At 34.2% G+C, this 25049-nt stretch overlaps 1 protein-coding gene across 3 annotated transcripts in view; it reads right to left on the reverse strand.

Moving 5' to 3' along the window:
• Window positions 1-3324: 3324 nt before the first annotated feature.
• dve (SATB1_N and homeodomain domain-containing protein dve) overlaps window positions 3325-25049 on the reverse strand; it is a 58904-nt gene continuing 37179 nt past the window's right edge. For 2 of the 3 annotated variants that reach the window (XM_033343390.2, XM_033343381.2), the window contains 5 exons: window positions 15510-15652; window positions 14473-14775; window positions 5986-6534; window positions 5240-5620; window positions 3325-3765 (listed from right to left, as the gene is read on the reverse strand). In XM_033343390.2, the coding sequence (XP_033199281.1) occupies window positions 3589-3765; window positions 5240-5620; window positions 5986-6534; window positions 14473-14775; window positions 15510-15652 (1553 nt within the window). In that variant the 3' untranslated portion in view covers window positions 3325-3588. The remainder of the gene's footprint in view (window positions 3766-5239; window positions 5621-5985; window positions 6535-14472; window positions 14776-15509; window positions 15653-25049) is intronic. The other variant, XM_033343385.2, reaches the window with a different exon arrangement.

A 25049-nucleotide genomic window follows, 5' to 3' on the forward strand; every position in this document is an offset into this window, starting at 1 on the left:
TGGTTTAAATTATTCCTGTGTCGGCTGACAAATTAAGATCAGATAGAGAGATGATCCTCGAGGCTGCTGACTTTTAGATTTTCATAAGGCATCGGCCCGCCACCCTACCGGCTTCTTACATTCCACCCTCTTTCTTCCATACTCTTCGACCTCAATTTTCTTATCCGTCTGAACAGTCTACTATTTCCGTCTCTGTTTCTGAATCTTCAATCTGGCGTTTTTCGAATCAAATATTCGAACCGCGTTCAAGATTTGTGAAATTTTAATGCCTAGTTCAGAATTAATTATTTAGTTGTACTCCTATTTCGTTTGTAGAAACATGTCATCAGTTGTCAAAAGTTGAAATTTTTTAACGCGTTATGGTGATTATCTTTTTCAACAAGAAACGACGAAATTCCGTAGAAAATGTACCGTGAACATCAAATTTACAAATAAGTGCTTACACATAAATCTACGTACGTATTATTCCTAATCATAATTAATTGTTTATAGAAACATGTGAGGCAAAATTTTTTTTAATTAAAGCTTAATGCAGTATGACTACATCAGTGTGTTCTTATTTTTCATATCATTAAAGAAAGATGATTAATTTCATTACACACTTCTTCAACGACGCACAAAAATGTTTGCATAGAATGATTGAATGTTTAATACGTCTAGTTTATATATATTATAATTCAAACAAAACGAATGTTATGCAGAGTTCTCAAAGGTTTTTCGCTCAAATAATATCCATGGGTTCTGCAAGCATAAATGAGGCTCAACTTTGTAAGCTTTCATAAAAATAGAATGAAATAGTGTGATACTTCATTAATTTGTCTTAACGAGCACCAACATAATTTAAATGAAAAACATGGTTTTCCATTGAAACACTTAGCTTGATCTTAATATGTTTTCTTATTTTATTTGCAGACAACATTTTGAATTGTTCAGTTAGTAACTCCAGTATTCCTTTGCAGTGAAGCTTTTTGAAACCAAAAATGATATTTCGGAAAAGAAGATTATTCTTATGTATTAATCTTCATGTACACATATTTATCTTTTCCTTTTTAACTTGCTATCGATGAAAATAATAATTTATCAAAATTGCAAAACCGATATCACTGAAGTACGAAAGCTTAAATAAGGTTCAATTTTTAACACAATTTTTGCTAAAATGCAAGGAAAATCGTTGACGATACGTATGTATTTACGTGAAGCACTACACCAGTAAAATCAAAGGTTTGGTGAATTGAATAAACTTTTGCTACGGAGTATCGATAACAAATCGTTATCCGTTTATTGAATGTACTAAAAAGACATGCAATACAAAAAGAAATACAAGATATCAATACATTGCAATTTTCTTAATTATTTAATTGTAATTTATTGTAATTTATTTAATATATTATCTTTTTATTATTTTAAAGGTAAGAGAAATCTTGAAGTAAAAAAATTAATGAATTTCCAAATTCTGTGAAACTTATTCGATATTTATACGATTCATCCGATATCGGTAAAATAGTCCCGATTTCCTGAAGAACGTCCCTAAATCTTTGCCGCTCTCTTAACGATGTCTCGACTTTGCTTCACTCGAGAGACGAATCTCAATAACGAAAGGGATAACAGTTTGAGTTTGTACCTGTATAGTCTCGGATAAGAAGAGGCTGCTGCGGTGAAGTCGAATTTCGATGTTTTGCGAATGAACGAGCATCGACCTACGTGGATCTTTACAAGACATTTTAATTGGACAAATCCGCCTATCCTCATTAAATCCGCCCTGACTTCAGTACGATCTCCCTGTTGTCGTCCTATGCGTGTATCTCATAGATGACGAAAGCACTTCCCCTTCGTCATCTTCGTGTAGCATTGTCGACTTAAACGGAGTCGAAAGTCTGATATCCTCTGATCAGATTCGCTCATACCGTCACAGGAACTTCGATAGAAAGATCCGTTTCCTCTTTAATCATTAGTTCTGCATACTATTCGCCATGGGGAAAACGTGTCGTTAAATTTTATGTTTTCTATAAAGTTGATTTAAATCTTAGTTATTAGTTGACTCTTATAATTGTATCATTAGCTTTTTTTAATTTTGGCATTATTTAAGAACGAGAAATTTATTTGATTTCATTTTAACTGAGCGAAAATAAATTTGAAAGAAATTTGGCAACAATTTGCATCTCGTACTGAATTAAACAAATTTTAATGCAGCTCAGTGTCAGTGTATGTCACGTTATGATTTATATACATTTACATCTAAAAAGTTTGTAGATTTTATATATAAAAATAAATGACGTTGAATAAGATTCTCTTTTAAAATGTCTGTTTATTTAATATATATGGTCTGCTATAATATTCACAGATCTTAAATAAGTTAGTACATAATAAAATTTTTCATATACATTCCTTAAAATTAGTAAACATCTCCAGTTTACTTAAAAACATAATTAAGATTATGATGTGTAACGAAACAAGCACGTATACTGTATTTAAAAGAAAAACGGTTTAAACATCGAATTGTATATACTATAAAATTGTAGTATTGATTTTGAAGAAGTGATAATTTTATGTTGATGTGACAAGTATAGTTCTTTGCCAAATCTGTAGAAAGGCTTTGATTATTATTGTAAAGCTTGAGTCGGAGTTGACTCGACAGCAACACGTTGATTTCATCTTGGGGTGAGATTTCAACCCCGCAGACTCTACGTTTCGAGACTCGCAGACATTATTACAGACATTTACGCTAGTCTGTATCATATCTTATATACCGCATCTAATTAGATATTGAATAGGACTGGGTGCTGAATAGAACTAAATATAATAAAAATATATAAAAATAATACAAAATAGTTTTTGTACGAATAAACATTTCTCACATCGATGTATGTGAAAACTAATTTTAACCCCCTCCTATTTGATATTGCATATATTCAACATTGCACTTTAACAAGTTAACGCATTTTAACGATTAACTAAATGATAAATGTATCAATGTTTTCGATAAAATTACTTTTAAGTTCTAGTAAATTATGCAAAATCTTAGTAAAAATATCAAAAGATACGTATTCTTGCTATTAATAATACATAAAAGTGAAAAATTTGTCTCGCAGAATGACATATGTAACATTTACTATCCAATTATGCCTCATTGGTAGCATAAGTAAATGGATAAATAAAATAAATACTATGAAATGGGTATAATAATATCTCAATGCATCGCATGTTTGAAAAGATTCTTTATTTATTTGTTCCTTAAGCCATAACAGACGAGGAGAAGAGTATTTACAAACAAGGAAGTATAGACACATCGATACTATTTAAGAAGGATAATGACGATGCTATAAATCATGACGTATAGTTTTTATTCGACAGTATTCTCATTATGTACACTTATTAAGGTCCATAATAATTATATTAATTATTACGCGATAATTACAACAAAAATGTAACCGGCGAATATGGTCACAAGTCAACGATATTAAAGAATAACAGGTTGATTAACGATGTTTCCAATTCTCCTCTTCTCTTTTCTTCCGTTTTACAGTACATAAATGATCGTGTCTTGTGACACCTTGGTTGTTCCTACTTTACGTTACATGAGGAAACGAGCTAGTCTGCATGATATGGGTGCGTTTGTGGTGATTCGCCCTCAAAAAGGGCCATTTTCAAGCGCTTACACTTGGCCCGGCGATTCTTGAACCAAAATTGTACATTTTTTGGTTCCAGTCGCGGGAACTTTTGTCGATACGGCATCCGATTCAGCTCCTCCGTATATTTCAGAATCAACTGCGAATTAAACAAATTAAACCTCTTAAAATAATCGATTGATTGACAAAAGTAACAAAATGGGATGAAAATTATAAACAAAGTAGATTCTAGTTACGTCTTGATTCTTATTGAATTTTTGAAGTGAAAAAGTAAGTGTGAGACTGGGCATTTATTGATAATAAAATATATAATGTAGTTTATCTTACTCATATATCTTGAATAACATCTAAATTTATTATGTTATAAACACATTGGACATAATTTGTTTCACGTGTAATCATTTTAGAGATTTTAAACTGAACTTTATTTTCTCAAATAGGATGTTAATTTTTCGTGTTCAAATTTTAAAAAAATTTTAGAGAATAAAAAGATCTGCACAAAAATGTATTAGTACTACATAACTTTCAATTTAATAATTTAGAAAGCGTTTGGCTTCATTTTTTGAGTATTTATTTGGCATAATTTGTACCTTTACGTAATTTTTCGTTTATTCCATCATCATTTTAATAATATTCCTCGTGTAAATATCATAGCACTTTTTTTTATACATTTGAACATAAATATCTATCTTTTCATTTATACAGAATATCAATTTTCTTTTTCTTTTTCATAATCGCGTATGAAGCCTGAGAATACTATCACTACTAAAGGAATAAGATATATTTTCCATATATTAGACAAAATATTCGGTTAATTAATTGGTTTATACATATGTCAGTATAAATACAAACAGATATTTTATTTAGAATTGTTAAAATTTTGGAATAAAAAATATAACAAATAGTACAAAAAATATAATGCTGTTTTAAACAAAGTAGACCATTAAATCTTTCGAAGGAAATAATTCCACGAAAAAGTACGCAGATTACGTGCTTCTTGAAATCATGTAACTTTCGTATATAGCAATTTTTGACTATAATTTGCAAAGTATTTAAATTATGCGAATGAATATGAATTAAATACTATATTGAGTGAACCATTCTGTATAAAAGTGTGTAAATTTTATCTTTTGTATTATATTTTTTTTATTCACAGCCACAGGAATTAAACGCATAATCTTTAAAAGAATGCAATGTACAATTCTGACTACATCTTCGTTACAATCAAGGACATAGAAAGGATAAAATCACGTATAAGGATGTATGAAATAATATAGCGATGTTAAATTCATTTTTACTAACGTCATATTTAAAACGCACTAATATTTTAAGCTTGAGCAATCATGAGTGCTATTTTTACCTATTACATCAAATCAGGAAGCGAAAAAAATGTAATTCTAAATGCTAGATAAGAAGATTGGCCATCGTACTGTACATTATTATTGATCATTCTCGTTCGACTTGCACGAATATATTTATTCAAAATTTCAAAAATAGTATTAGCTTCAAACATCCAAGAAATATCGTAAAACTGTTTCAATGACTAGATGAGTATTAATGCCGAGTAATGACAAATGTACATGTCGATGGTTAAATAGCATCATTCGACTTACCGCGTGACTGGGATGAGTATTGTGAGTGAACCAAGTTTCGAGTCTCGGTACTTCCGTTACAGGATCAATGAATGTCCGGTTCCTTTTCCTCCTCTCGTCCAACATGCTAGTGGAACAACCAGCAGATCCACGTGGCGGCAGATAAGGTGACATATACATTATTCCATGACCAAACATTGAACTAGGAACCAGAGAAAATCCAGGTGGCAATGGGCCGGTCGGTCTTGTCTCGTCGTCTTCTGAACCGGAGGATACCCTGGCATCTTCTTGTTTCACCGAGGATGGCGTTGAAGGTGCAGGTTGTTGATCCTCGGGTCTGGTTGTAAGTGACAATGGACCAACGGGTGGGCTACCAGGTGGACAGGGAGAAGGTGATGTCGACTGAAATATAAATGCATAATAATAATTACATATTAAACATAATTACATATTAGTAATCGTTATAGCAATAGTAAATTTGCTGTACCTTATACTTTATTTAAAAACGTATGTTTACTAACTGAATTTCATTTTAAAAGCGATCAAGATTAATACTCGTTTTAATATTTGTTTGAAAAATAAATTTGCCAAAATTAGGGTTATACTTGATTCATTATTATAACATCGAATATTTTGCTCTTCTTTTTGAAAAAATTACAACTTTGTTTTCAATTGCATTAAGATGAGCTTTGATCAAAATCTGTTGACTCCGTATCTCTGCTACAGGAGCAACAATTGTTTTAATTTTTTCGTGTTTCGGCACATACCTGGTTCCTTGAATCCTCTTCCTCGTCTGTACAATCTTCGCTGACAATACTGGCGCCTCTCGGACTGAGCCCAGGAGGGCTGTAACCATTGACACCCCTGTTTTCAGCCCTCTTCTGAGCGGCTCTGGCATTCTTGAACCAGTAGACAACGTTATTTACGTCCAGGGGCTTCCTGCCTCGTCGAGACTCTAGGGCATTCAATTCCGAGACGTAGTGTTGAATTTGTTGACGTGACGGGTGTTGATTCTCACCGAACCATCGCTGAAGCCGTGGTAACTCCAGTTCGGGATCGAAACTCGTTCTCATCCTAGTTTTATGTGAGTATTGAAGAAGCGCGGGATGCGGAGGACCGATCGTACCACCTGCCGATCCAATGGTACCGCCTCCATCCGGCTGAGGGCTCTGCGTGTGATGCTGATGATGGTTGGAGGAAGGTACTATCGGGTTTAGACCTAAACCCAACTGTTGCTGTTGCAACCAAGATTCGAAGTTTCGTTTAGTTTCCTCTGATAAATCGTTTCCACCTCTACAGAGAGATAACAGTGTCATCTGCAAATCAAACAATAAGTTGTACTTGAGTAACTGAAACAATTGCAACAAAGATGAGAACCTTCTACCAAGTTTGAATGCATTTCGTTGTTGGTTAAACAGTAAGTATGGCAGCATCCTCGTAACTTTCTCTTTGAAAGTGCATTTTCTAGGTATTTTAGTACTGGAATGTGGTACTGAGTCTTATTTAGTGGCTTTTGCTTATCACATTATAGATCGGGAGACAGTGAGCATTTTTGATCGCTTATTTTCATACGCAATACTTGCAGCTATTCCGATTCTTTTTAATGATGGTAATTAACAAATGAATAGTCTGGCTATTGATTACTTATGAAAACAATGTATTAAAAATATAAATACACTGTTCTCTTTTTCACATACGTGAAACTTGACATACTAATTAATACTATCAATACTATCATCAAACTTAGTAGAAAAGTAGTGTGACTGATCTTCGATTATGGAATTTGCAGTCTGGCAACGTTTTTCGGTTAATAACTTCTTATTTAAAAAATTTTAATTAGAAAATACAACAGGCTTACAAAATTCAGTTTGATTCCAAGGTATGGTACAGTTATCTTCGCACATACGAAAATTTTTTTAATCATTAATATTATTATGAAATTATGTAAAACAATAGTCTGGCTGGCGCACAACGTTGAAGAACGAGTCTGACGATAATTCGAAGATTTGACAGAAAGAAGTTAGTGCACTTATTTTCAACAATTTGTCTCTGGACTCCAGCAATTACTGTAGCAAAGTAATCTGAAAATTTTCTTCGTTTTTGTGCATACTTGTCTTCGTTGCGTTAAAAATTTTTAAAAGGCGGAATTAAGCAAATAGACCGCGGTCACCTTTGTTCATTCAGCAATAGAGAGTTACAGCGCTCGCCAATTAATGCATTTGGCGAGCCTGGCTTGTCTTTGGTAGTTCAAAATGACAGCCAGACTATTTTTTTTCATTACTTCATACATTGAATTGTTATGTGGCTAAATTTCAAGCCTGTGAGAATAAAATTGCGTTCCTTGTATGACCGCAAACGAAAAAACGTACGGATTTCTTGGTATTTGCAGGAAATATTTTATTTCGAATAACATCCAAACTATCTTCTTTCCTCATTTTATGAGATTGTCATCTGATTAATTTTCAGCCGTACGAAAATAAGTCCACTAAGCTTCTTTTTTCACTATTTCCAGGCCAGATTAATTTTCCATTTATCCGCCAGACTTTCTTACTGAGTTTCACGATACGATTAATTACTACATTAAATTTCATCTTCGCGAAGGTGCAACCAGTTTTTATTCCAAATTATTTAAAGCCTTGTCGCAGTTATGTCTATCAGAAAACCGTAACTAGACTTTCCATTTCTTAATAAACAGTAATAATTCTGTCTAAATAACCTTCAAATTTGGCTGCAAAAATAAATGATCAAATATGTTTACCGCCTCCTGGATTGTTATGTCGTTGTTTAGTTTAAGATCCTTTCTTTCTGTTTATTCTTGGTCGCGAACATCCCTTGTACGTTAAGATAGCTGAATTTTTTGAACAGTTTAAATCACACACAGGACGCCATTGAAATGCGATTCAGTTTTATCAGCCGCTACGATTTTGGCAAACAAGGATATTGGTACAAGAAAAATGCAAGTAAAGATAATGAACATAATGTGATTCTAAGAACGAATTAGCGATACAATAGTGCCGTTAGATTAAATGCTATGTAGGGAATCGAATAATGAGACTACTAATATGTGTAATCGTCAGTGTATTTAAAACAGATCTTGTCGCGAAACGGTATCTATACAGTCGTTTAGTCACAGTTTAGACTGACTCGTTTGCGATCACGTTCGTTTATTTATAATCGTCAGGAGAAGGTCAAAAGATACAAATTCGTCTTGTTTTACGGTTCCATGTAGCGGCGGCATTGTTTTGCCCGGAGTTCATAACTCCTTGCAATACCCGTGACCTAACGGTCTTGATACTCCGAAACCAAAACAACAACATGATTTGAAGCAAATTCTAACTCTTGTGCCGCTACATCACCCCCTACCAGTGATAACGTTTTATTGCCTTTGCAGAGAAAGTCCCCGTGTGTAATCTTTTGTGATGCCTAACCGAAACCTGCCAATCGGGAAATATACACCTCTACAGCTACATATGAATTTGAGGAAATGTCTATTTCAAACATCAAAACGCCAAATGTTTGCTGAAAAGCTATGCACTTTTATATCTCATAAAGATCATAGAAAACTCACGAAGAATCGTGTCTTTTAAGAGTCGACGGACGAATGAATTCACGCGAAGGTTTCACGCGCGTTTCTCAACAGTTCATTAGATTACATGGAGAAATATATGTATGTATGCATATGAACGTGCGTACTTGTGACGATATCGCGCGTGTTTGCGCCGGATAAAAATTGATGCGTACACGCGGTTAAGTTCATTTATACATGTTACAGATACATAAACGATTGTCATGCATCTGCCGATGAACGTTATTCTGTTGCTACATTTGTAAGTACGTTGCTTCCTTTTTAATAACACCGAGTGTCTGCTGAGCGCGGCAAATATAATAACAATATCTCAATTGTTTCCATTTAAGACTTGATGAAATAAGCGGCGAATGAAACAAATAAATACACTGAAAAAACTATATAATTTAAAAGAAAATTATTACATTATATGCAATAGATACTTCTTTACGAACGTATGTTATATTCTCATTAGACGTACGAAAAATGAAAACGGAACGCTGTGCTGTGCCTGGGGAGTTTAAAAATTTTGTTAACAAAGAAGGGATTGTAAATGTTCGTATATAACGGAAGTAGAAACTGAACAACTAAGATATAAACTAATTATTCAAACTTGAAATGTTAAATAAAAGAGGAAAGATGAGTACTAAATTAAATACTTTCATACGTATTCGTTTTATTCACGTATTAGTGCAAAAAGAATTTCAGAAGCATATGTCTCAAAAGTTCATTGAAATGATTTTTAATTGCGAGTTTTGAAGTGTTCTACCTTGTTATTTATTATTATGCATAATATAAATATATACAACAAAAGTAGAACAAAAAACGGAACAAAATATGGTTGGATTGAAAAATGAATCATTGCTCCATAAGTAGTGGATTCAAAATTATATAGGAGATTATTTATTCAATTAAAATAACAAATGATTATTAAAAGATAAGTAATGTAACAAACAATTTAACGCATACGATGTGATTTTTACAATGCTATTTAAATTCAAAACGACCCTGGAAATGTATGTATCTTACACTTTTATTTATACGACTTTATTTGCTTCTTACAAATTACACCCAGTATGAAAATAGTTGTTAATAATATCTATGACGTCCATAAAAATTACACAGTAATAAAGTTATAAGTATTACTGTATCGAGTGATAATACGAGTTAGGAGGGTATCGAGGTAAATATATACATATCGTTGTTCGCGCGATATAATTCCACCGGTGGTGTGGCATTAAGAAGCCAGATTATGGAAAAGTTTAGATTCGTAGGAAGTAGTACGAGGTTTGACAAACGTGTGCGTTATCTGGACAATGATTTATAAGAACAAATATCTCCGCCCGCGAGGATCAAGGTGCTCGACGCCACTTTAATAACGCGGTAATCCGTCGCGTATCCATGGCACCTTGGTAGCGTCAGATACGGCGCAGAACAATTATTATCCACAGGCTGTCACCCGTTAGAATTTCTCATACGACGAATTTTACAACCCAGCACTTAATCACTCAGGTAGGCAGTCGAGACACAAAGCGGTTGACAGGGCACGAGATTTCTGAAATCGGTTGATATACATGTAAACACCGTCGAAGAAAAAAGACGGGCCACCCAAGCTTATCTGACAACATCGCGCTGTAATTCGAGCTCTGATTTACGCCTATTTATTATTTCCAGATGACGCAGTAGCGTCAGCTGATCATCCGCAGGGTGGTAGTAAATCAATCGTCATCGCAAGAACTGATATCAAATATTTTGATGATCAAATATTCTCGACTGAACTCATATTGTCAACGAATGCTCGAATGTAGACTTTTTCGTAATACAGAGGCTAACGGTTGGATACTAGTGGGAGACACAGCAGGAAAACCACCAAGAAAATTAGACAAGGATTTAAATTTGTTGTTACGAGATTCTAGATTTGCTAATGTTACCAGCAGCTGTCTCTTATTTACGCATATCGTTTTTAGTACTACATTCTCACACAGTACGTCAATGTACAAATTATTATCTCCGCTGATATGTTTCTTTACTTCTTTATAAGTAGTCGTGTTGTGTTTGCTCACTTTGTCGCGATGGAAACGGATGAGGATATTACCTACAACTTACTTAATATACTAGTTGCTTGCTGCTCAGAATAATGTACTAACGTTATATATATAACGTTTCTTTTCCTATAATGGTATGATATGACATGATAAAAATATCGATGAAAAATGCTATTATACTTTCTGTTAATATATCTTCCAAAATTCTTCTTGCCAAATCGTGTGTGAGGTATACATATGCATGCACGTATTTACCAAGAACAGAGCAAGTCTACTGTTTTTATGTTTTGTATGCGCAAATAGAGAGAATTATTGAAATCTAACATTTATGGAACAATGAATTCGCGTTTCTGATTGATCCGAGTCTACATAAAGACCTTGCTGGAACAATGAAGCTCCAGGCAATGATACTAAACGTTAAGGAAGGCAATTCTAGGCATGACAGCTAATCATGCAAATTTGTCGAGACTTCATAAATCGGTTGGTTAGCAAGTGTTAGCTAGCGCGAATGTCGAGTCTTGGCCAAATGATCGGCAGATTAAGTCGCATGAACTCGAGTCGGTGATTCTCCATCACAGCCGTTCGCCATTAGTCGACGGGCCGAAACTCGAACAGGAAACGTCTGTCAGGGAAAATTGGTAATCATAGACCACCGCGAGCGGCATTAAAGTTCAGGGATGGGCGAGTATAGCAGGATCTTCAAAGAGAGTGCACTTAGATAATGCCCGCCCGAAGGGGGTGGCATACCCCATCACCCTTCTCCTTCTTCCGATATCGAGGGGGCTTTTGATGAAGGCTGCGAATTTGGTTGAGTAAAGGGTAATCCTATCACATGCTATGAGATCTTCGTTGCCGTCGAAAGGGCGCGCTCGCGTTGCTCTCTCATGGAAATCGTACGATGATGCCTCAACCTTCGAAGAAACGAAGTCGAGTGAACCCAGTCCTTAGGATTATCTCTTCCGAGGAATTAGAAAAAATGTCTCTATTTCGGTCATTTGGTTGTTAATATTCTTTTGAACGTGATTCTGGACAATCGATGAGAATGATCATTTCAATTACGAATTAAACATGATGTTTTTAAAATCACCTAGGTTTTCAGAACTTTATTCGTCTTGAAAATGTACATTATTTTATTCAACTATTAAGTTCTTCAGATATATGGTAAGTATAGTAAGTTATGATCAGTAGATATATTGTTACGAGTATTATTTTGATAGCCACAGTGTGAAATGTCCGAAGCAATGTGTATCGCGACAGAAAGTCAAGAAGAGGATTAACAAGAAAATCGATATTGATTAAATAAATTTAAAAAATTGTTAGAAGTTGCTGAAATCTCGAAGTGTAAAGATAAATCATTTCAAAACGAGTATCATTGCATTGCGTTATGAATACATATATGTAGAGAATAATTTTATAAATATTGATGTAAATACTCGTAGGACATATGGTCACGGATAACAATGCTATAGTATACTATATATTTGTGATTTTTCGAGTTTCGATCGTGTTATTAGTATTACATGTATTAGTGTTATTAGTACTAGTATTCCAGTTCACTTCTTCAGACCTGAAAACCTTTCACCTGAAGACACAATGTACTAATAACACGATTGACAAAATCACAAATATACTAATTAATCATCGTGAAAGTTTAGAATATAAAATACATACTATAGCTCCATTCTTGTTCAAATTTATTAATGGTTTGTAGTATGTCGTGTAAATGTTGGAAATGTTAGTAGATGGGCTAAAATAAGTCAAAATAAATTGTAGAATTATTAACTAACAATAGGTTTAATTAATTGGAAATGTTCCTTATATTGAACAAGGAGGATTTAGATACTGTTGTGGTTGTTTGAATCTGGGAAAACATTTATTTAAAGCGGAGATCAACGGGGATCGAGACCAAAAATCTGGCAAAGATTACTGCTAGTTCTTAAAGGACGAACAAGAGCGCAAGACGGAGGACTTCTTAATGAGATTAGGTGTCCCGAAGACAAGCACTTTCTGGTTAGATTTACATTTTAAACATTTTTAAGCGGTCTTACACGGAGATTCCTTTCGGCTGCTTGATCTTTAAGTTGTTCTTAAATTTCGCGGTTTAATGCTTTAACACCGTTAGTCGATCTTAATCTTTGTTCGGACAATTGATTGAACTTGTTAATTTAATTTGTAATCTCGTGAACATTCAATAACTCGTTTATGTCTTTAATTGTCATTATGATACTGCTTCACACTGGGTAATACTATTACATTTCTAACTTAGTTACAAAAGCATTGTTTGAAAAAGTTTCCAAAAATATTATCGTAAAAAAGAAACAATGTTACAGTATAGAAATATGTAACAATATTATGGAAATATTTAAAACAGACAAGACCGGATCTGTTTATGATATATGAATATATACTGCTATTCGTAAGTATGTAGACATTTTACTTGATTATTATGTATTAATAATACATAACGTTACTAAAATATAGGAATTAACGAGGAACTATTGATGATAGCAATATTTATTATTTTTACGTGTGGAGTCAACGGATGCCATATAAAATATAAATTGTTTATTTAATATAATCTAATCTATTAACATAATTGTTACATTCGCGCTACATAGTTAATTTTCTTATCTGAGAATTGGATGCTCGGCTTGAATTTTGTGAGGTGAGATCAACGCGAAACATGGACCTTCTCCGTGAAAAACCCACGTAGTGCATAGATTTCATCTATACATTTCTTCTATTTCTTCTCCTATTACTTTTCTTTTCCTTAATTTTTTGGCTATAAAAAGAATAGGAACAAGAGCTAAGTGAATCCAGTTGGACAAGAGTCTTTGTACCATAAAACTCTGGAAGATCAGGTATCAAAGTCGCGATCGAGCTTATTGCAACCCTTACTTTGTGATTTGTAGTTAGAGTCAACACATAGAAATCGCGATAATTACACCGAACAATTGTATGCCCCAGTTTACAGAATATGCATATACAGTACTCTCTACTATATACCATTATATCAAATCATAATATTCGCTGAGAAACTCCACAACGGTATACCTTTGCCGCTCGAGTAACCGATTAGCTAACGTTACAAGGCCTACGAGTAACATTTCCTGCGGCTCCCAGCGTTAACCACACGTTGCATGGGTTCATCCCTGCGTATATTTTCTTTGGCAACCAGTTTAATAAGCAAGGTTGAATTTACCATACTAACATACTTCATAACTTAATTATGGGCTAATCCGGTTCGTAACGTAATTTACGAATTTCTTTTGTCTATCGATTCTTCTTAATTTTCTCTATTTCATTCGTAACTTGACAATCAAGCGAATATGATGAAGAAAGATGTTCCATAAGAGACATTTATATGGTGTTGCTCAACGTCTACAGATGTAAATCTTTTTTATTGCATATTAACGTTTAAAAATGAATTTTACCATATCATGATATTGTACGACAGCTCTGATAAAGGATAACATCGTCCTACATTTTTCTATGGATGAGTACTTCTATTTTTTCCATTTTATAACTTTGTAATTAAATTAAATATTTTAAAGAAACGAGCAAGTATCCGCGCATTTCTGGACGTTGTCATACGTATTAAACATAAAGACACGAAAAAGCTGATTTAAAATTGATAAACTTACCTCGTCTAAAGGACAACCAGCTGAGACAAGAAGTGCATGACTATGGAGTAACAGTAATCTTAATAATTTGTTTCTAACTTCAGCCGCTGGACTAGGCGGCGGCGGCCTCGATCGGTATACTTGAATCTTCAAAGTGGCGACTGATGTTAGTTCAGCTAAAATATCACCCACTGTTAACAAAGGACCGTCCGCAACTTTTTCCATTGGCAGAGGTTTCCAGTTCCTTATGACGATACTTCCTCTAGCGCTTGGTATCAAATCGCTTGAATAACCAAGACGTACTAATGCCTCGCCTACTAAATCCTGCAAAGGCGAAAGAATTATCTTATTAATACTATTGGAATATGTGGTGATAGTCGAAGTAAAAACAGGGTTAAGTTAAGCAAGTTAAAGACAGGAAATCTGTAAACTCTGGGTAAATGGCGCATCGTTTTATCCAGATTATATGACACTATTTTTATTAAATCACAGTTAAAATTATTTTTGTTAAACGTTACGCGTTATATTTTGTTCTTCTACCGTCGGGAGACTGAATTGTTAATTTATAAATGGAGATTACAAGGGAAGAACTTGTTACATTTTCCATTTTTTATAGAGTATCAGTCTTAAAATCAAGTACATTGTAAATTAACTTTATGTTATTCAAAATATCTTTCTATTTCATTTTAGAGTTAAATATGTATTTTACCATCCTTGTAATTTAAAAAATATCGCTTGTCGTATTATTAAAGTATTCAAGGACATTTAAATATTGCTTGTTTTATAAAGCATAAATTGTTCTTAGTTATAAAGTGATATTACAATAAAAAAAAAAAAATAAACAGAAATGTACTTATCATGTACTTTTTTCTCGTAATATTCAAACAGCTAAAATTGAAAAAGAACTTTGGACCATTCTTATGTAGAAATTATGCTTGTAACTACTATGTTTATTAGAATCTTATGTTTGCTGATTGAAGTTATTACTTTCCGAAAAATGAATGGCGGTGTTTAGAAAGTAATACTTAATTTTACATTAAAAAGAAAGAAATACTCACTTGGAAAGGCATAGCCACAGGGATGATAACGTAAGAATCCGTTTCTACTTGAGGCCTCCGCCAGTTCTCACGAGAGTTGCTTACATGCGTTTCTACGATATTGTGAATCGTCTCGACTACACAGTGCACTGGAAGATTTTTTCCTGAAATCAACATTGTTTTCATTCTTAAGATTCTCTCATATAACATTCGCACAAACATGACATTCGAGTTTACATTTGCATAAATTAGTAAAGTGTTAGTTCTTTTCATAAATAAGAAATGATTTGTAGAAAATCTTGATAAACTTGTTGCTATAACGATTTTCCCAAATGTTTACGTCATGTTTCATAAAATTGTAGAGAGATGTGTAAAACTCTTTCAGCATTTAATTTTTGTAGCGCAAATGTAAGTGTCAAAAGATACTTTCTAGTATAAAGTGAATTTATAGAAATATTCGGAAATATATAAAAATATCCGAGATGTCGACACATTAATTAGAAAATTTTACTTCTATAAAATTCAAAATACTTTAATGTTTAGTATTTGACGTAATATGATAAATATAAATAATAATTCTAATAGCAATAATAATATAAGTTACCTGCTTTAGAAAAAATTAAATATCTATATAAGTTATCCGTTTTGGACTAATGTTAATTAAATTAAATGTACAGTTTTATTATCAAAGAAACACGATAATTCGTGTTAATGATAATTCACAGAGTAAAAATTTAATTAATTACAATATTTGTATATATTTCAAGGTAACTTGTAGTACTGTATTATAATAATCTATAACTCGACAATTAGACGGCCGATTCGTACGTAATACGAAGTCAGAGTATTTCGACAAAAGTTTTCAATCGTTCAAAATGGAGAACAGGGCTTCTTGAACAATCAAGCTAGTTCCGGCTCTATACATTCGACCGACAATAGGCACACGCTTTCGCATTTCAGGATTTGAATTCGAGGGTCCAGATGATTCGTGAAGCTGAAGATCGCTGAGAGAAGTCTAACTCTCGTGCTAAGCATATGCAGATCCACTCGTCTATCCCGAGACAATAAGAGCTGGGCGATGGCACAATAGCTGCGATCCTTGTGTAACCCTGACTTAAGTCCCAGAGTCTATCCCACTTCAGGTTATAATCCCAGACTTCTACGAAACTGAGGAAATGGAGAACGAGAGGAAACAACGAAAGAAGGAGAAGGAAGGAAACTTGGTTTTGCCGATTTCATTCGGAGAACAACGAAATACTTATTAATCAAAATACCGGCGGTATCTCTCTACTGAAAATGAAACGATAACTGTAAGTAGTTATTCATCCCGGAAATACATATTGTGTCGTACTTTTAATTATCTAGGATATATATGTGGCGCTTTTTATTTTAATTTTCCATGGAATAGATGTCAATTATTCGTTATACGAATACACAATCAGTAAGGAATTAAGTAATTGAGAAATCAATTCTATTTTTTTTTTGTCAATTTTTAATGTTATAAGGCAAATTATTTTGCTACGATATACGAGCATAAAAAAATAGATAGTCGTATTAAATAGGTAATTGAATAATTATATGTAAATATAACCAATAAATTTTTATATATGATAGTTGTCTATATATTAAACGATAAAATTTCTGTAATGTAATGAATACACAAGCAGAAGGAAGGATAATTTCTACATTGTGTTCTACTAAATATTTTTATCATCTAATTACTAATTTCCTTTGTTTCCGCGTTTCAATTATACGAATTAAATATGAAATATCGAAGTTTACCACGAACTATTTTCAATATGCATGATTTCTTCGTTATGAACGTGTTGATCGACTTACATATTAAATCATAAACTGATATAGGATGTTCTCAATACTCGGTGATGTAAGGTGCTAAGTCTACCAGTAAGATGACCAACAAAGGATTTACTGCCGGTGGCATGATATTAGGTATTAATGCCCTAAACTTCCATCTAATACGCTGGTTGCTATAGGGTCTACCCCCAGGATGCATAAGACAGGTCGTACCTAGGAAGACCGAAAGCTGACCAGTGGCCACCTTAATCCAGGGACGTATAGTTTTCATTAAGGTGCCCTGCCCTAGCGTCGTCTCTGTATGGGGATCAGCTGGTTTAAGGTAGGCATATACTCCGCAGATTTGACCACGACCGGCCGTATTATGCGGTCTGTTTATTAGCAAGCTTTCTTGATACGCACAGATCCGCTGCTGTAATCTACTGCTTTGATATTTATTTCGTCAATTTTTAATATCACAAAATGTATCGCGTTCATTTTATTTTTCTTATTCTTTCCGTTACAAAATATCCATAAGAACGCGTTCGGTTTTTAAATAAATATTACTAGAATGAAGGCCATATATAGTCAGTAAAATAACATCTATATAATAGATAATAAAACTTGGAAAGAAAAATTTACAAGTTCGATTTAGGTGACATTAAATTAAAGAAATACAGGTATGGCAAAATGTATTGTTAGTATCCGTTACGATGTTAATGCTCATTGTGCTTGAAGTTTGCTGAAAATATCAGTAACGTAGCTTTCCATATATTTTTTGTTTTCAATACACGAGAGAGAAAGAAAGAAGGAGAAAAAGTGTCAACCACTCATCCGCAAAATCTTTAATCTCTGCAGCGGCAAAGACATTTCTCATTTCTGGTGTAGACCCTATCGGGCTTCCGGTTATCTCCCCGTTTGCGCTGTGAAGGAAACACGACGGAAGCGTCAGGACGGTTCGTCTTTGACAGTTCTCGCTACAAGATAAGATTCATCCCAAAGACAACCCTTGAAGAAACGAAACAACTTTTCTCTTGATAGATTTCTCTCGTTTACGAAAGTTGCTATATTTTCAAATCGATCAATGAACGACTTAATCTATCATATTTGTGGTATCTATTCTGCACGCATGTTGTATATATTTTAATGATCCTTTGAAGCGTAAATTGCCTTTTTTACGAAATTGGAGAGATTGAAATTAAATTTCGGACATGTCTTTTCAGAATATGTTTGTAAGAAATATTCAACGGAAAAGTTAAAAATAATATCCAGTTACAAGCTGAAACTTAATAATCCTACGTAACTGCAAATGAGTACTGTAGTAAAATACCGTCTTTTAAATTTTGAAATACTCGCAAATAAATTTTAGCAAGTAATTATTTATAGTGCATAACGTCTGTATTATATGAATCTAATATTCGTAAATTCGCGTAGAAAATAAATAAAATTGTATTAAAAGATTATCATTTAATTTAAAATATCTTGTATCGAATAACTATTGTTTATAAAAAAAAACTTGACGGCATGACTGTTATTAAGATAAAATGTATTATAGAAAATGAAATTGTACAGTGTATATGTATAAGAAAATATATAAGCGATTCGATAAATATTTGAATATACCTTGTAAATGTAATTCACATAGCTAACGTTTAACGAAGTTCTACACGATAAATTAGCGGACTGGTTCTTGCACCCATTGCCAAGTCGGCGGTGCAGATACAAGATAAAAAGTTGGAACATATTTTTCGACACCCCGTGATCACCCATTCCACGCTACCGTGATAATGGGTTCTTTAGGTGCACACGGAGCTGCCAGGGGAATGAGACGAAAAATCTTTACTGAATATTTCTTCTATATCTTCGACCCCTGTTCCTTCTTAGGGGATGATTATTTATAATATCAGATTCGTGAGAACGTTTTTAAATCACTGTCGAAAGATCCTCAGGATCATTTAGATACATCGATAGAGAAAAGAAAATTCCTTGCCTCGTTGCAGAGAAATTTTGATTAAGTAATTTACGGTGGAAAACGAAATTTTTTTTCATTGTTTATATACATATACGTATACATACACATAATTCTATTATATATTCAATTCTATATTTATATTTATATCCATGAAATCTGCAAATTACAGAGTGGAGATGGATTGAGATTAACTACGATATTTGTGCATTTACATTTCGTTTTAATATAAATCAGTTTGTTTGTACTGCAAATAATTCGTTGGAAATACATATTACGTGTAATTGAATGATTTTTGTAACGGTATTATAGAAATCAAAATATTATGTTTGTTCGAACATTTGATAAATACTGCCAACAATTTGCATTCTTTGTTCCAAGAACAGAAATCCGCACCAAATCTAATGTTCTACATCCGGAAGAGCAGAGCTATGCAGATGACTCGTAGTACGGCAAAGTCTTCGATCCTAAGGTTTCCCCTTCGTCTTGGTGACTTGGTAATCCAAGACGATTTTGTCTAATCTCTCAAAATCGAATCAAGCTGTGCCCCGAAGCCTCGACTAAAGAATAGGGATATTAGAATCCATGTTTGACGGTAAAAATTTAAACGAAAACAATTCACAGGTAAATGAAAAATCTTGTCTATTGTTGTTGTATAAAATAAAAGACAATATCACGAAGATATTTGCAAATGTTTTCTACATGTACAAAGAGAGGATCTTCTATTACTGTAATAACCTAGGCTAACGTAGGAGACATAACATTCGTGCACGAGCAAACGTCTAAATTATTCAATGTTCGTCTATCTTGTCGATTGCAAATAAATCTGAATCTATAAAAATGTTGGAGGCAAACACGTCCTAGCACGTTACGGAATTTGCGATCTATGGAAGTCTGCCACTTCCGTTCTTGAAACTTAACCTAAGCGCGTACATTAGAAGGAAAGTGTGGGCGTTTTTGGTATCTGAAGCTGATCCGGCGGATGCCGGCCTTTACAGATAAGCGACCAACTCTTTCGAACTCTTTATCTACACCCGTCCTCTTTCAAAGTCTTTCCCTTTCGCGTTTATTCAATCTTCCGTGTCGTGTTCCCAACGTACCATATTGTTTGCAGCATGATTAAACATTTGTAATGCCAATTTTCATGCTCTGTCTGATTAATTTAGAAAATATCGATACGGTGTAACATTCGGTTCGCAATAGCAATGCAACGCAATTTAGTATTACAGATCATGCGTTTCCATTATGGATTAAGCGTTGCGAAAAATGTTCGATCAAGAAGATTCTTCGTAATATTCGCGACATAAAAAATCAGAAGTTGATATCGCTTGGTCGTGCTCCATTTGCGTGCATACGAAGGTTGTGTCCGTGAGTTCGCGTGCGATTTAAGCTCTACAGCACCGCTAAGCTCGCGTTGGGGAGAAAGCACCAGATAAGATGTAATGAGATAACCTCACGGCTAGTGTGGCTTATAAGATCACCAGCCACGCGACGAAACCTTCTAAATCTAAGTGTTAGCCGATTCTTAGAGACAGGATCACGCACCGTGCTAAAAAGTACATCTCAATACAGTACTCGATTGAAAAGTGCGCGATCGTACGCGAAATAGCAGATCGTAACGAAATGGTATTTCATTCTCTTCTAGATTTCATCGACGCTTTTTATTTCTTGTCTTTTCATGACGTTTTATCTCAGTTAATTGGTGTACTAGATGTAGAAGACGGAAAAATGAGAGAGACGAATGTAACAAGTTTATATGTTATATGTAGAATTTAAAAATAATTCCCAATTTGCTCCAAGTTCTTTTATAAAAATAAAGCAGGGATGAGAAGAATAAATCGCATCAAAAGTTTGAAAATAAAAAACATGTAAGCTTTAAACGGATGAAAGAAAAGTGTGTGACTGGCAAGGATGCAGAGTTAATATGTCTCCTTAATCTTTTATTTCGGACCATTTTTGATATAACAACGTGATCTTCCCTTTCTCTCTCTCTCTCTCTTTCTACCGGGCTCATTAGTTGTGTCGTGCAAATATTAATCTCTTTGTATTTCGCTGAACCTCGATCCGAACCTCCGAGGCGCGTTTTACTCGATAGTCGAGATCATTCTCTCAACGTATGCGTCGCCGTTGAATGAAAGCAAGGGTGAAAACTTGCCCTAAGACGCTTAGAGAGTAAGCTCTTATACACGACAGAGAATAAGAGAAGGGCGTTGTTCGCTCGTACTCCGCTACCGTTTCCCTGTATGTATATCCGTTTCTATGTATATAGGTGTTTTGCATATGCGTGTATCTATATGCGGAATATGCGAGTGTACGCGCGCTTACACGCACACACATCACGAGCGAAGAGTTTGTTTTCCAACATCTGCACAGGTTCGTACGATTTCGCGTCGTTCGTCGCGGTAACTGACATTTGTGTGCACGCACTATACTCGAAAGATTAAAATTACTTTGGTAAACTGCGTCGAACGAAGGAAAAGGAAGGAAACTTCGTAAGATACTAGAAGGGGACGGGGGACGGGCGGGGACAGGATTCTCGAAGAGGGAGAACGTCTCGTAAATTTCTCGACTAAGGAGCTTAATTTGGATTTTCGGTAACGAGTTATTGTAAGCGCCAACTCATTGGGGGATGATTTAAGTGGCACCAAGGACAGGTTCCGGTCGTCTATTACCGATAGGCGATGGATGGATTATTCGTTGGATTTTCAAGAACAATATCGTGAAACTTCTTATCGGTACCAGTCTGTCGCTTTCGAAAGTCTTGCAGCGTATCAGAGAAGACAGCTAACATGAGATTCGGTTTATTTGTTTAATTTGAGCCTGAGATATCGGGGTGGAAGCTGATGGATGGATTTTTCCCTAGTTATGCAATGTTAACCAATATTGTCTAGAAATAAGAATATGCTGTTTGCGGAAAAACAGCGATGTCTGCCTGATGCATAAATTTAATTGATTTCCTTTAAACAAGTAATGATTTCGCTTCGATTCTGGGTACAATAAACGTAGTAGCGTAAACGACGTTAAATACTATATGTTAATTTAACGAGTTATATCAGGATGTTTTTACGCAGGGTTTATAATGCTGGATTAAGAAACAGAGATATGTATGTACAAAATGTATATACCGCAGCAAACATACCGTGTTTATGTACAATTCAATATGTGAAAAACATTCGAGGAATGAGTTGTTGTACCGTTGTACTGTACTGTACTGGATAGTACTTTTAAGTAGGCTAGCAAAACAAATGATACTATCTTATTCACTCTAAGGATAGCTACACATAGGTTGACATTTCTCGATTTTGTATATATGGCCATTCCTTCACGTAACGTGAGAAAAACAAAGTTTGTTACCTGAATCGAACATATCGTTTGTATGAATTTGTTTCATCGCTTTTGAGCATTGAATTAATTTTTGCGCTATCTTTCATATGGCGGGTTATACGCCAAATATTATATTCATGTCACGTTTCTAAAGAATATAGGTCATCCCCTAAGCATCTGCAATATTTTCGTTATTGTTCGACTGTATGGAAACAGTTTGCAAAGTTTAACGATTCAATAAGCAATAGCTTCGTCTCTCAAGATTTTAAGTTGCGAAATTTCAGGCTCTCGGCACTGATTTAACACTTTCGCTACCGCCGTTTAAGGCAAAAGTCGCTGTTCGCAGTTCGAGTTTCCAATTTTCAGCATGTTACATAATATGTCATATATTTTTACGTATATATATAATAATAAAAAAAATGATAGGTAGACGATCCAAGGAGCATTTAGAATGCGTCACGTATGTGTGATTATAGGACTGTAATAAGCAACTAGTGCGTCACACATGCGTTGTAGCGAGAGGATAAACAAGATAACATATCCAACAAATTTTATTGTTGCATAAAATTTATCAATTGTACATAGAATGGAGACCTGTATGACGCGAATGATACGTTCCGCGTATATATATATATTTTATTTAAAATACCATAAAAAATGATCACTGTTCGTTTTTACACACTTTGAAGAAATAAATCAAATGCTGTTCCTTACTTATAGATAATCGTATGATTCTCGATAAATTCACAGGTGGTTGGGACACATACGCATCGGTTCTTTCCTTGTACGACAACAAATTAAATTTTATTTCGAAGTATCATATCCTACAGAATAAAAATCGTTTCCAAAATTGTGTACGATTATACAGTTACAATTTATTAATTTACTAAGTTATCGATTTATTTATTTATGCAAGTTAATGGAATTCATTTTTTCATGTACGTATAAACAATGTAAATGAAACAATGTGCCGTTAAAAATTAGTCGAAGCTCAATATATCACACAAGTGTAATTTCATTCTTTTCTACGAGTAATGTTTTTATGTGTCGATGAATTGTCTCGTTTCAAAGAATGTAAAAGTCTAAAATTTCAAACTCTCAAAAGTCGTAAAAAAATATAGATAATCTTAAAATTTCGGGAATTGGAATGTTGACAATCATTCTCGCTTAGCGTGAGATTCCTTGCAAGTGTCTGACGTATGCCGCTGTACTGTTTTCGGCTAAAGCCAGTATTTACGCCGCAGGAATTTCCTGTAAGTGTCAGACGTTTATATGTCAATGCATCGAAAAAGCGTGCTTCTAAATGATTTTCAGCTATCGTATTCGCGTCAGATGTACACAATTGGAAAATTGTAGGAAGCCCACCTTTCTCGAAATATCTGTTCCTACTAGATAGAGACATTTAGTCACAGTGTTAAAAGTTAAAAATAAATATAATTTATATAGGACTGTATGTAAAATTTCTGAAATAAATGAAGGACGAAATATATTTGACAAATAGAATTTTTATTTTATATTCAAAACAATTGAAGAAGAAAAAAGGAAGGAAATTAAAAAACTCATTATAGAAAACCTAGGCTTCCTTTATAGTGAATGATAAAAGAGAGGGGAAAGACGATTTTATAAGAAGAAGAGTAGAAAATATTTTTTCTATCTGTACAAGTCACTTTGTTTAGGAAATTATTTCACAAAGTCTTTCTTATATGAAAGCAATTCTCGTCAAAAAAATATCAGATGATTCGCAATTGACAAAAATTCAATTATCGTTTAGACATTTTGCCTAAAAAAAGAATTCATTAAATATGAATACAAATCTTACGGAGAGAATTATTAACAAATATTTTTTAACGCAATTACCGAGCTTAAATGCGTTACAGTATTAGAATGCAAATGTGTAATTACTCAAATTGCCATTTATAATTGTACAAAATATGCAGTGCATCCTTAATGTCGCACAACCTTCAAGATATATCCTATTTCTTAGAGATAAATGTACCTTACGGCTATAATAAGGAGAAAGTTATTAAAGATTATTTAAAAGAAAGAAGCGCTAAACGGTATGAAATGATTCAGCCTGTGGCTGACAACCTGATTTAGAAACGGGATGGAGTCCTCCACGAAATCCTCAGAAGGAAGAGAGCTGATCCTTCCGGCGACCGGAGAGTCCTGCAGAATGACGTAGTAATCCCACGGGAGAGCCTCGGCCTTAGCCTTAGCTTAAGCCATAAGGGTTTGCATACACGCGCAGAGAGAGAGACCGGCACAAATCAGGATACACACACAAGCAAACGTACTGTATACAGTGGCTTGCACGCGTCCTTAAAATACGGATATACGCGCAACACGAATGCTCCTAATCCACGAGGGTTTCAGCAAAACCTGAACCCGCCATCGGCCGAGGAACACTTTGGATTTAGCTATTCCACTTGCTCGGACGATCTAAAATATTTAGGGAGATCGATGAGAGCTGCGTG

The sequence above is a fragment of the Bombus vancouverensis genome, chromosome 5, assembly GCF_051014615.1.
Source record: "Bombus vancouverensis nearcticus chromosome 5, iyBomVanc1_principal, whole genome shotgun sequence".
In the NCBI taxonomy this organism is placed as follows: Eukaryota; Metazoa; Arthropoda; class Insecta; order Hymenoptera; family Apidae; genus Bombus; species Bombus vancouverensis.